This window comes from Theropithecus gelada, chromosome 19 (assembly GCF_003255815.1).
Source record: "Theropithecus gelada isolate Dixy chromosome 19, Tgel_1.0, whole genome shotgun sequence".
NCBI classification, from domain to species: domain Eukaryota; kingdom Metazoa; phylum Chordata; class Mammalia; order Primates; family Cercopithecidae; genus Theropithecus; species Theropithecus gelada.
The window spans coordinates 20,569,396-20,583,574 of NC_037687.1; the positions used below are offsets into that span (position 1 = coordinate 20,569,396).

General features: G+C 40.3%; 1 protein-coding gene across 1 annotated transcript in view; it reads left to right on the forward strand.

The window, feature by feature from the left end:
- Positions 1-1,982: 1,982 nt before the first annotated feature.
- Positions 1,983-14,179, forward strand: part of LOC112612815 (zinc finger protein 208-like) — a 152,964-nt gene continuing 140,767 nt past the window's right edge. The window contains 3 exon segments of the mRNA XM_025367745.1: positions 1,983-2,113; positions 11,979-12,102; positions 12,605-12,703. Coding sequence (XP_025223530.1) covers positions 2,084-2,113; positions 11,979-12,102; positions 12,605-12,703 — 253 coding nt within the window. The 5' untranslated portion in view covers positions 1,983-2,083.

Below are 14,179 nucleotides of genomic sequence, written 5' to 3' on the forward strand. Positions count from 1 at the left end.
ATCTGGGCTCACTGCAAATTCTGTCTCCCAGGTTTAAGTGATTCTCCTGATTCAGCCTTCTGAGTAGCTGGGATTACAGGTGTACACCACCACGCCCAGCCAATTTATATATTTTTAGTAGAGATGGGGTTTTGCCATGTTGGCCATGCTGGTCTCAAACTCCTGACCTCAAGTGATTTGCCCACTTCGGTCTCCCAAAGTGCTGGGATTACAGGTGTGAGCCACGGTGCCTGGTGGCCCTATCATTCTTTGTTCACTGTATGATCTTTAGAAGAAAAGTGGGCAACAGGTGGCCAGCAGTGGTCTACCTGTGGTGATTTTATTCTTGATACTCTCTGATCTTTCTATGGCCACTATCTGTTCCACTGTCAGAACAGCACAGAGACATTGGTAGAGAGAGGTTGTCCCCTCACCTCTGGCAGAAAATGGATGTTCAGACCCTTCACCTTCCTGACGTCAGAGCTAACACGTTCAATACAACAGCTATTGGCCATGTGTGGCTGGCTACTGGGTGCCTGGAATGTTGCTGCAATTTGCTAGAAACTAAATTGTAATTTGCTAGAAAGATAAAATACAGAGTTAGTTTCAAAGATATAGTTCCAAAAATATATATACTTCATTAATCATTACATATTGCTCACATATTACAATGATAATATTTTGGATATATTGGGTTAATTAAATTGTTACAACTAATTTCACCTGTTTCTTCTTCTTCTTTCTTAAATTTTTTTATTTTTGAGATGGAGTCTTGCTCTGTCGCCCACACTGGAGTACAATGGCGTGATCTTGGCTCACCTCAACCTCTGCCTCCTGGGTTTAAGCGATTCTCCTGTCTCAGCCTCTCTAGTAGCTGGGATTACAGGCACCTGCCATCATACCCAGCTAATTTTTGTATTTTTGTAGAGACGGGGTTTCAGCATATTGACCAGGCTGGTCTTGCACTCCTGACCTCAGGTGATCCACCTGCCTCGGCCTCTCAAAGTGCTGAGATAACAGGCATGAGACACTGCATCCGGCTTTCTTTTCTTTCACTTTTATTTTCTTTCTTCTCTTCACTTTTCTTTCTTTCTCCTTTTTCCTTCCTTCCTTCCTTCCTTCCTTCCTTCCTCCCTCCCTCCCTCCCTCCCTCCCTTCCTCCCTCCCTCCCTTCCTCCTCTCTTTCTCTCTCTCTTTCACTCTTTCTTTCTCTCTCTCTCTTTCTCTCTTCTTTTTTACTTGAGATGGAGTTTCGCTCTTCTTGACCAGGCTGGAGTGTGCAGTGGGGCGATCTCAGCTAACTGCAACCTCCGCCTCCCTCTGCCTCCCAGGTTCAAGCGATTCTCTTGCCTCAGCCTCCCAAGTAGCTGGGATTACAGGTGCCCGCCACCATGCCTGGCTAATTTTTTGTATTTTTAGCAGAGACGGGGTTTCATCATGTTGGCCAGACTGGTCTCAAACTCCTGACCTCAGGTGATCCACCCGCCTCGGCCTCCCAAAGTTCTGGGATTACAGGCGTGAGCCACGTAATAAAGGGCCCTTCTTTATTTTTCAAGTCTGGCTACTAGAAAATTTAAAATTCACATGTGGTTCACATCTTATTTCAGAAGATTGGCTCCTTTTAAAAATCTCAGGCTGCTAGTTCAAAGGACTAGGAGCCAGGAAGGTCATAAAATCTGAAATTTTAAAATAATTATTTTTTTAAATTTGTGAATAGCCATATATTATTTATAACTGCTTATGACCTTATACACAAGGTTAAGGGAAAATCCCCTCTAAGGTGGGCCTGGCTCAGCTCAGGGAGGAAGCCCTATCTGAAAAGGCTGCAGCCTGGACTGTCACTCTTTCTTCACTTCGCCCAGCATTTGGTCATATCTTCTGTCACTCAGGGCCTGAAGGGGCGGGTCCTTAAACCTTATCCAATCAGAAGCACTGAGCTGGGAACCGTCCAATCAGGCACACAGCTGGAGTGGAAAGGACGGCTTCCGGGATGTGGCTGGGCCATTGTTTCTCGCTGTTGCTGAGCTTCAGGTCTCTCTACTGTTCTGTGTCGTCAGCGTGTGTGGCTTCATGACCTGAAGGTGTTGAGAGATCCATAGCTAAGATGCCAGGACCCCCTGAAAGCCTAGAAATGGTGAGAGTGCCGAGTCCGACATCACGAGAGAGGGCAAGGGGTTGCTTGGAACCGGTGGGAAGTGCTGTGGCGTGACTCAGGCCTCCTCGCAGTCGGCTCCACAATCTGCGCCCGAGTTTTCCTTGCCCAGGTCGGCCTCAGTCTCCTTCAGTCATAAGTTGGCGGCTGCGCCGACAGCCGGGGCCTCGGGCGTCTTGTCTCTTCCCTGCACTGTGACCGTGCCCTGCCTGGAGCCCTCTCTGGCAGCTCTGCACCCGCAGCACCGCGTCTCAATTTGTGCAGGGACCACGGGAGGGTCGTCAGGGGAGAATCCTGAGTTAGATTGCGGGTTCATGAATGCGAAGAGCTTTGGTCCGTGGGGTTCCCAGTTGCTATTTTCTCCTATTAAAAATTTATGGAGTCACTGCAAAAATATTAAAGAATTTAATCAGAGTGGTTCTAGAATTGTAGAGCACCCAGCTATGTTTTGTAGTTTGTGGTCTGTGGGAGAGGCTTGAAGGAAAATCTTTTATAAAATGCATGGTGAAGAAACCAAATTTAGTAATTGGTTAGGTACAGTTACGTGGTTTCTTAATTTGTGTATTAAAGGTGAAAATTTCCTGGTTATGTAATCAGAGCTTAATTGGCAGTTTATAGTTGCTGAAGCCTGAATTTTGTTTCTCTGAATGTAGTAATTAAAAATAATGCACCTGAGTTAGATTTAGATTTTTTTTTTTTTAAGTAAGAATCCAGGGACTAGAGATACCTCAGTCTAATTGCCCGCCACTTATTTATTTTCACACTCCACAGGGAACTGATTTTCTGCTGTATTTTTCACCTGTGTCCCAAGCAGCGTCTTGGAACCCATCCCCATTTCTCCAGCCTCACTCTGGCTTGCAGTAAGATAATTTTCAGTTTCTTCTGACGTTCCCAAATGCCAGCTTTTCCTCCCTAATTCATATTATTGCCTTTTTGTCTTTTAGTGTACTTTTTTATACCATATTTTGATTATTTTTTTTGGCAAAGCATTAAATGGTTAAATGGTGCGTTTAAGGAGATTTGTTATCTGTAAATATTTCCCATGAAAAGAAAGCAAATAATAATACCCTGACACTATACTGTCGTAAATCTCTGTGTCTCTTTTGCTTTTATGTTGTCTAGGCACAGAGATGTTACCGGAATGTTTTTGGGTCAAAGTTCTCCTTTGGAAAATTTATGGGGTGATGTGTCCTCTGCCACCCTTTGGTTTTTTCGTGTGCATGGGTTTCAGTACTATCTGGGGATACACAAAGGTAACTGCCATGGTTATGTTAGCTAGAGTGTCCATTGGATTTCAGCTTCTGGTGTATTTTCTCCCATAAGATGACCTGAGGTATGGAGTGTATCCTCTCAAGGGAGCAAGTGGATATTCTGGGGCTAAGGGGAAATCTGCCGGTGGGCTCTTATTTTGAAAGGGTAACCCCTTGAAATGTTAAAATTGCCTTCACCCAACCAGGCTTCCGTTTCTTAGAGACAAATTGCTGGTCAGCCAATCAGATGCTGGTAATGAGGGGAAAACACAAATAATTTCTGCCCCCTGGATTCTCTAAGGGGAGCAGAAAAATAGCGAAATAAATATAGTAAAAGAAAGAGAGTAAAAAAAAAAGTGAAAATTTTGTGACCAAAAAAATAGTATCCCAAAAGACAGACAAGAACAAAAACAAAACTGACTCCAGTGAGATGGTGTAAGAGCTTGCCAAGTAAAATGCAAGTGGGACAGTCACCGAGAAACAGTGCAGTGTCTTCTGGGTGGGTGGTTCTTGAGCACACAATAAGCAGGAGTGGGTGGAAGAATCAAGTGATTGAATGGCCTTACTTGAAACATGAGTCAGACACATCTGTTATTTATTTATTTATTATTTATTATTTATTTTATTTTTATTTTTTTGGGACATAGTCTCACTGTCGCCCAGGCTGGAGTGCTGTGGCCTGATCTTGGCTCACTGCAAGCTCTGCCTCCCAGGTTCACGCCATTCTCCTGCCTCAGCCTCCCGAGTCGCTGGGACTACAGGCGCCCGCCACCACCTCCGGCTAATTTTTTGTATTTTTAGTAGAGAGGGTTTCACCGTGTTAGCCAGGCTGGTCTCAATCTCCTGACTTCGTGATCCATCGCCTTGGCTTCCCAAAGTGCTGGGTGGCGTGAGCCACCGCGCCCAACCCACATCTGTTATTTAACCAGCACTTCCACTCATGGATTTGTCACCTTGAAGGGATTTGTTCACTTATTTTGACCTGAGTTTTTATAGTAGGGCTTGAAAGGTAGAAAAATATTTACAAAAGACATGAAAGATGTGGGTTTCAAAAAATTAGTATCTAATCATACATGTCATTTGTTAAAAATTCTCACATACCTTTTTCTTTCCCAGAGTGAGTTTACGAATTTTCTCAGGTGTTTTTTTTTTTTTAGTAACTGGGTGATTTCAAACAGAATTTCAGTGCTTAGCTTTTAGAATGCTGCCAAGAAAAAGAAGAGGAAAAAATCTCTATTTCATTTTTGCTGTAGAAAATGAATACATTTCCATGAGAAATTGTGGTAGATAATTGATTGGTTACATAGATTCATAAAAAATCAGTTCCTTTTTTTGCAAGATAAATTTTTGACAGTGAATATCTCTGTTCAAATCCTGTTTTCTTGATTTGTGAGTTTCATGCTAAATATTATGAGACAAAAGTTGGTACTGCCTAGAAGTGTTTTCATGACTCATTGTTTACTGCATGATTTTTAATGGAATTAATAGAATAAGACATTTATTTTCCAAAAGAAATAGATACTTTTTCTTTTCTTTTCTTTTCTTTTTTTTTGAGACGGAGCCTCACTCTGTCGCCCAGGCTGGAGTGCAGTGGCCGGATCTTAGCTCACTGCAAGCTCCGCCTCCGGGGTTTACGCCATTCTCCTGCCTCAGCCTCCCAAGTAGCTGGGCCTACAGGCGCCTGGCTAGTTTTTTGTATTTTTTAGCAGGGACGGGGTTTCACCGTGTTGGTCAGGGTGGTCTCGATCTCCTGACCTCGTGTCGGCCTCCCAAAGTGCTGGGATTACAGGCTTGAGCCACCGCGCCCGGCCTGCTTTTCTTATTAAGGTATACAGTATAAGCACCTTGGCCGGGCGCAGTGGCTAACGCCTGTAATCACAACACTTTGGGAGGCCGAGGCAGGTACATCACAAAGTCAAGAGATCAAGACCATCCTGACCAACATGGTGAAACCCCGTGTCTACTAAAAGTACAAAAATTAGCTGGGCATGGTGGCACGCACCTGTGGTGCTACTCGGGAGGCTGAGACTTGAACCTAAGAGGTTGAGGTTGTAGTGAGCCAAGATCGCACCACTGCACTCCAGGGTGGTGACAGAGACTCCGTCTCAAAAAAAAAAATAAATAAATGTAAGCACTTAAAAATTTTTTTCCCCTTATATGAACACTGTGTTTCAGTCATTTTGCTGAATTTTTTAAATACTTAATTTCAAAAACCAAGTGAGTAACTCTAACATGAAAATTAAAGTTTGAGCCCAGTGACTCAGAGCTAAGGCTAATATTGAGCCTGCAAAAGGAGTTTATGAAAGGCCTACTTAGTTTTTTTCTGGAGAGCCTCCCCTGCAGAAGTTCCAACCTGCTCACTCCAGTCATGGAAGAAGCCTTTCTGCTGACAGAAGCTACAGAGTCCTGGAGAGCTACAGGCAGATGTAGTTAAGGCTAAGATAAAAGGGGACAGGGAGGGTCACACTAGCCATGTACTTGTTATTGTACATCAGGGATGCTACTGATTTAGTATCCTGAAACTTTGCTGAAGTTGTTTATCAGTTTAAATAACTTTTGTGCTGAGACTAGGATTTTGAAGATATAGAATCTTGTCATCTGCACACAGGAATAGTTTGACTTCCTCTCTTCCTATTTGAATGCCTTTTATTTCTATCTCTTCCGTGATTGTTCTGGCCAAGACTTTCAATTCTGTGTTGAATAAGAGTTTTGAGAAAAAGCATTCTTGTCTTGTGACAGTTTTCATGAAGGAATGCTTCCAGCTTGTGTTCATTTTCTATGTTGACTGTAAGTTTGTCATACTTAGATGACTCATTATTTTGATGTAGGTACCTCCAATGCCTAGTTTTTTGAAAGTTTTAAACATGAAGGATGGTAAATTTTATTGCAAACTCTTTTTTTTTTTTTTTTTTTTTTTTTTGAGACGGAGTCCGCTCTGTCGCCCAGGCTGGAGTGCAGTGGCCGGATCTCAGCTCACTGCAAGCTCTGCCTCCTGGGTTTACGCCATTCTCCTGCCTCAGCCTCCCGAGTAGCTGGGACTACAGGCGCCCGCCACCTCGCCCGGCTACTTTTTTGTATTTTTTTAGTAGAGACGGGGTTTCACCGTGTTAGGCAGGATGGTCTCGATCTCCTGACCTCGTGATCCACCCGTCTCGGCCTCCCAAAGTGCTGGGATTACAGGCTTGAGCCACCGCGCCCGGCCTGTCTCTTTTAACATCTACTGAAATAACCTTGTGGTTTTTGTCTTTAGTTCTGTTTACTTGAAGAGTAACGTTTATTAATTGTATGTTGAACCAACCTTTATTTCAGAGATACAGCCAAGTTGAGCACAGTGGATTAGCTTTTTGGTGTTCTCCTGGATTTGGTTTGCCAGTATTTTGTTGAGGATATTTTCATCAATGTTCATTAAAAATATTGGCCTCGAGTTTTCAATTTTTTTGTTTTATATTTGCCAAATTTTCATATCAGAATAATGCTATTTTTATATAATGAGTTGGAAAGAAGTCCCTTTTTCTCAGTATTTTGAAATAATATTAGTAGAAGTGGTCCAGCTCTTATTTTACATCTGGTAGAATTCAGCTGTAAATTTGTCTGGTTCTTTGTTTTATTTTTGTTGGGTAGGCTATTTATGTATTTATTTAATTTTGTTTTATTTTACTTTTTGAGAAAGAGTCTCACTCTGTCGCCTAGGCTGGAGTGCAGCGGCACAATCTCAGTTCACTGCAACCTCCACCTCCCGAGTTCAAGCAATTCTCTGCTTCAGCCACCTGAGTAGCTGGGATTACAAGTGTGGACCACCACACCCAGCTAATTTTTGTATTTTTAGTAGAGATGGGGTTTCACCATGTTGACCAGGCTGTTCGCTATTCTTGAACTTCTGACCTCATGATCCACTTGCCTCGGCCTCCCAAAGTGCTGGGATTATAGGCTGAGCCACCATGCCCGGACAGCTATTTATTTATTTATTTATTTTTATTTATTTATTTTTTGAGACAGAGTCTCACTCTGTCGCCCAGGCTGCAGTGCTGCCACAATCTCGGCTCACTGCAACCTCTGCCTTACGGATTCACCCCATTCTCCTGTCTCAGCGTCCCGAGTAGCTGGGACTACAGGCGCCCGCCTTCATGCCCGGCTAATTTTTTGTGTTTTTAGTAGAGATGGGGTTTCACCATGTTAGCCAGGATGGTCTCAATCTGACCTCGTGAGCCACCGCACCCGGCCCTGACCGGCTATTTGTTACTAATTCAGTTTTGGAGCTTGTTATTGGTCTATTCAGGGATTCAATTTCTTATTTGTTCAGTCTTTGGAGGATGTATCATTGCTCCAAGGTTACAATCCTCAAGCTTGGCCCAGCGAACTTTTCTAATTCATGTTTCCTCAGTTTTTTCCTTTTAGGTAGACATATTACTTAGAATGTGCTAGAGGAACCTCTATGAAGGGATCTCTCCTTTGATTGTACTCCGCTTGCTGTAACACCCAAGGATGCAGAGTCAGGTTAATCCCACCTAGAATCTGCACATAGGGTCAGGCCTCTGCCTGGGATTTACAAGACAGGGCCAGACTTTCGATTGAGAATGTAATGAAAACCAACAAAATATATTTTCTGCATTGTGAGATGTCAACATAGACATCTTAAAGCCCCCCTTTGAGAGTGTGGCTTTGTAAGCTTTTCAGATCTTATTTGGTGACCTGCTACAGTTATATGAGAGGCTCCAGGTATAAGTAGAATCTGATGACAGAATCTATAAGTGTAAACAAGCATCTTCAGAGTGAGAGATCAAGGCCACAAAGTATCCAGAGCCATGACCACAACTATACCTACCTGTAAATTGTAATTATGGAGTAGAGTATTCTTGTCCTTCTTACGCAAAAGCTAGCAAATCAGGATAGGTTGTCCAGATTCTGGAGCTCCACCAAAGCAGTTCTATTTTCTATTTAGAATCAGCCTGAGTTTCTCTAGTTCGGCTTATCATTGGGCCATCAGCCTTGGGTCACTGGGAACCCTCTCACAATCACCTAGGTTTCCTTAAGACATTTGAGGATGTCAGGGACAGAATTGTGTCAGGCTGACAAGAGTGATTAATTCTGCTTGTGTCTCAGTGTAAGAGAAAGGAGTCATTCTGTGTTTTTTTCTCCCTCATAAGAGATAACTTTGGTTGGTGCCCAAATTAAAGTTTATCAAGTTTTCTGCTAGTTGGGTGAAAGACAGAGGAGGTCTGGAAACTCAAATAAACTAATTGCTTCCATTTTATATTATCATTCAAAAAATAGATGAAGCAGTCATGGTCCCTACCATCCAGGAACTTTTAGTCTAGACTAGCAACTGAATACATGGTTGAATTAAGCATTATATGGTTGGTAGAATGAATACATGTTTGGGGAAAAACAACAACAACAACAACAACTTGGGCCACTTTTTAAAAATAGTGCTGTGACTTCTGATGTTATCACCTGAAGGGATATTTATGGACTGAAGAGGTGTTATTATTTGTGTTTATTTTACTTTTCTAAGAATACATATTTATCTTCTAATAAAATTATCCTAGAAAACTTTAAAAGATTCATTTAAATTGCTTATTAGTGTATGTTATAAAATTGAGAGAGTAGTGGCAAAAATAGATTGAAGTTACATAAACTCTGGGATTTAAGTTTTTCTTAGGTAAGCTTAGGAAAAACAGAACTGGAAATACCTCAGTGGCATAGAGAACAAATTCAACCTAGGGTCTTCTCCCTGCCCCAGTTCTGATAAGATCCACTTTTTTTGGAGGTCTTTTTAGCTCTGGCCGCCCTCTGGAGTCTTTCCTTACAAAACTGATTTATAGAGATTCACGTTTTGGCTGGTAAATCCTGCTGACTTTCTAGAGCTGGTGCTCACAATATCCTGAAACCCAAAAGTAGATACGTAAGAAAAATAAACTATACATTTTAAGATCTTAATTTTTAAATTTTGTAGTAAAACCAGTGCTTACAGAAACATTCCATTTAGCAACTTGTTTTCTATTCCTGCAGATCCAGTAGTTGCTATACAGGTCACAAACAAGTATATATAAACAGAAAAAATTCTCTAAACTACATTAAACTCTTTCTGTCTATATTTCTTTATATATCTTCATCTGTCTATATTTAGCTTTTTGTTTATATGTTTTTAAGAAAATCAATGACAGAGAAACAGAGGAAGAAATACTAATTCTGGGCCCTTTATCTAAATCCTGAGAATTATTCAACACTTAGTATGAACTTCGAAGGTCTTATTAGGATTTAATCACAGAATGTGTTATTCCCAGCACCGTGCTCTGTATCATACTCTTGAGCACATAGTACCTGTGCAAGAGTGCTGAATGTAAGGGGCTCTGTGCTGTGCCTGCTTTCTCTAATGCTAATGATAAGCCCAGGTGGAGCAACATAGCAACATTGACTTTGACAGGGGACTTGTTTGGAACACCCATTCATGGACCCTTTCTACACTTGCAGAATCACATTACATAAAGTGGGACCAACATTACCAAGTGATTTTTGAGTTCATTAAAACTTGAGAGGCAATGCTTAGCTAAGTGACTATCAGCCCAGGCTTCTCATTAGGATCACATGGCCAATTTGCAGACATCTCTTTACTTGTGCCATCTCCCCAGGTTCTGTGTATTGTTCTAGATGAAAGTATTCATGTTGTTTTAATTGTTTCTCATGTGACTCTAAGGTGAGGACAAAATCAAGTGGGTGGGGTTCAAGATACATTCATGAGAGTTGAGTTTCACCTTTGCACTAAAAGGTAGTCACAGGAACTGTTCTATTTGGTTTTAATAGGAAGAGGTCAGTGTGACCCATATTTTCATCACCATAGCAGAAATTGCTGGTGTTTGTGGCAAGGGCGGGCACATGAAGACAGAAATAGAGAAACATATTTTTATATTCATTGAGCAGCTTGTTGTTCCTGAATCTCTGCTGTTATAAAGGACAGAAATGGGTGGGCTTTTTCTGCAGGTCTTAGTTCTTTTTTCTGTAGTTGTGAGGCTAGCAGGTAAATGGGTGGTGCTGACTTCTTTATAGGAATTTTCTCAAGATGCAGGTGTAACTTCTCCAGAGAATGTCATCTGAAAAGGATTTCCAAAGAAGGCAAAAGAGGAAAAATGGCTTTTTTTTTTCAGCTAAATACGTCTCAGATGAAGATCTGTGTCCACTCTGCCTCATGGAATGCCATGCATTTAGTCCTTGCAAACCTTTACTTCTCTACTTGTGTTTCTTTTCCCCTAATGAGTTTAACGACTTTTTAAAATTCTTGTGATAGTCAAGGGTCTCTGCAAAATGTTTCTCTCCTATATCCCAGAACCTTCTCTACACTCTCTAAATCATGACTTCTTACATGCCATGCAAAATTCTTAAAATGAATTTATAGTCTGCACTATTTCAAATGTTCCCTTTGTTGCCGTTGAACACGGGAAAATGTAGATATTCAAGATTCCCATTGGCGGAAAGCTGGGCTCCTTAGTAAAGATAAATAGCATGTAGTCTTGTGACTTCATCTGTTTTCTCCATTAACTCTGTGCGGAACAGGATTAAGAAAATGCTTATTTAAACAGGATAGCGTTTATTACTCTGAAAATTCTGAAAAAAAGTTATTGAGAGATACCTGCTCTCTCGGGTGCTAAAGAAAGACTACTTTAAAATGTTATTAAAAATTACAGACCATAGAAGATATCTGCATCTTGAACTCCACATAATACTGACTTTTCTGTATGGTTAAATTCAGACTAGAATTTACTTTTTGAGAGGCAGTATCTCAGCAGTGATGATGTGTTCTTCTGTGTGCATCGCATCAGCACATCATAAACATTTGTCCTAATGCAGTTGATTTTAAAATTTACTTAAAGAGCTCTCTGAAATACTTATTTCACTATAGAGTTCATTATTTTTCTCTTCATTATTAAGTATCTTTATGTAGCTAAAGAAGAGCTGTGCATAAACCATCACATTTAATCCGGCAGCTGCCTTTCTTTCTTAGGTTTTCCTTGCATATATCTGTCTTTGGAAAATGAAGACTCTTGTCTTTGTTTACAGGGCAGAAAAATTGAGTAAAACACAGGTTCTTCCACTTACAGGATATTTGACAAAATACTCTTTCTGGGCCAAACACATTGACATTACTAGTGAGCTTGTTAGAAATTCAGAAAGCAGAGTTTATTTCAGATCTTCTGGAAAAAAAAATTGTGCACAAGATCTTCAGTTTATTGTTCAGATTAAAACTTGAGAGGTGCCTTCTAACTCAACATCTTTTTTGTCTGAAAAATATACACAACTCGTTCTTTGTGTGGCAAATATAGCACTAAAAAAGTACATGTTTGTGTTTATGCATTTAGTTTTATACTTTAGTATTCATAAAAGTATATATACGCTGGTGTTGTAGATCTTATACCATTCTCATCCCTCAGAGAATACATTAGAGATATTTCTGTGTTGAAAATTGTTGAATAACTTCAGTCATTCCTGTAAGTCAGAACCAAGCTTTTTTACTGTCTCATTTAACCTTAACTCAAATGATAAATTTTGCCCACGTGTAAATATGTGTGTTTGTGTGCACATGTGCATGCGTGTGTGTGTTTCAGGGGCCGTTGACATTTAGGGATGTGGCCATAGAATTCTCTCTGGAGGAGTGGCAATGCCTGGACACTGCTCAGCAAGATTTGTATAGGAAAGTGATGTTAGAGAACTACAGAAACCTGGTCTTGGGTGAGAATAACTTTAATACACAATTCCTTATATACCGTAAAGTTTTCATTTCTCTGTTTTCGTAGAATAATTTTTGATAATTTATGCTTCTCATAAATGAGTTTCTGATGCCTGTTTTAAAAAAATCTTGAGGAATTGTCCGTGTAAAAAAAAAATTCTTCAGGATGTTTTATCTTGGCCTGATCTTTTTACATGTCTGAGCTGGTCTATATCCTTCACTCTAGAGTAGTGATAATTTCAGAAATTTAGTGGTATAAAATATTGTTGCCCATATGTTAAAATCTATATGCCACCACTAATTTTTTATCCATGAGTACTGGGTGGTGAAATTAAGCACCTACAAATTTAAAATATTTTCTAAATGTTAAGAACTTTCTGTCAGTAAATAGTATTTTGGGATAAATTTTCTAGAATATTCTATTACATCCTCTTTATTAAGCATGGTACTAGGTAGGCAGTTAGAGAATACGGGCAAGATTCATGTTATTTATTTTTAATAAAGCAGGTATTGATGTCTCTAAGCCAAATCTGATCACCTGTCTGGAGCAAGGAAAAGATCCCTGGAATATGAAGAGACACAGTATGGTAGTGAAACCCCCAGGTAGGTGAGAGTGAATGAAACAGTTGACATAGATGAAAGGTTGAAAGATTAAAAAAAAAAAAAAGCCAGTCCCTGCCAGGCGCAGTGGCTCACGCCTGTAATCCCAGCACTTTGGGAGGCCGAGGCCGGTGGGTCGCCTGAGCTCAGGAGTTCGAGACCAGACTGTTTTACACCAACATGGTGTAAACTCTGTCTCTACTAAAAATAGAAAAATTAGCCAGGCGTGGTGGCAGGTGCCTGTAATCCCAGCTCCTCAGGAGGCTAAGGCAAGAGAATTGCTTGAACCGGGAGACAGAGGTTGCAGTGAGCCGAGATCGCACCACTGCACTCCAGCCTGGGGGACAAAAGCAAGACTTCATCTCAAAAAAAAAAAAGAAAAGAAAATAGTTTTCAAGTGAATATAATACCATCACCAAATCTGTCCTGCTGATTTGGGAAGCTGTGTTCCAAAGCAAAGAGTTTCCCGGAAGCCTGAGGTATATATATTTTTGTTGTTGTTGTTTTTGTTCTCACATAGGGCCATCTTCTGTCTTATGCTTTTAAATTCTCTAAGGATTCTACTTTCTCTTCATTGATACTCCTTTAAGTTTACAGTGAGAGCGAAAATCCTCTTCATGGCATATAAGAGACTGCACAATCTGACTGCTTTTCCATTGTTTTGGGAGACACACAAATATCTGCATCTGCATGATTTTGAGAAACTTATGTTAAACTATTTTATTAGTTCTCTTTTTGCATCATTTCTAAAATGTGTGAGGGTAGTGGTCTCTGTTCTATTGGTTTTTATGTTAATTTTCTGAACATTCCATCCTATTCTTGTTAGTATATTCTGGAAATATAGTTTGAAATTATAAAGTATGATGTCCCTCTGTTTTTTTTTCTCATAATTAATTTGGCTATTTGAAGTTTATTGTAGTTTTTTGTAAATTTTAGAATTGTAGTTTTCATTACTATAAGAAAACATGCTACTGGAATTTTGATAGGAAGTTTGCTGAATCTGTAGATTACTTTAGAGAATATAGTACTTTAACAGTATTTATTTTTTCAATCCATAAATATGAAATATTTTCAAATTTATTTGTGTCTTCCCTAATTTCTTTTATTGATTTATATCTTTCATTGTTAAGATTTTTTGTCTCTTGGGTTAAATTTGTTCTCAGAAATTAATTATTTTATTTATATTTTTAAAAAGATTGTTTTCTTGGTTGGCATGGTGGCTGGGGCCTGTAATCCCAGCAATTTGGGAGGCTGAGGCAGGTGGATCACTTGAGTTCAGGAGTTTGAGACCAGTCTTGCCAATATGGTGAAACCCTGTCTCTACTGAAAATATAAATAATTATTTGGGTGTGGCGGTGAGCACTTGTAATCCCAGCTACTCAGGAGGCTGAACCAGGGGAATCACTTTTACCAGGGAGGCAGAGGTTGCAGTGAGCCAAGATCACTGTATTACACTCCAGCCTGGGCCACAGAGCAAGA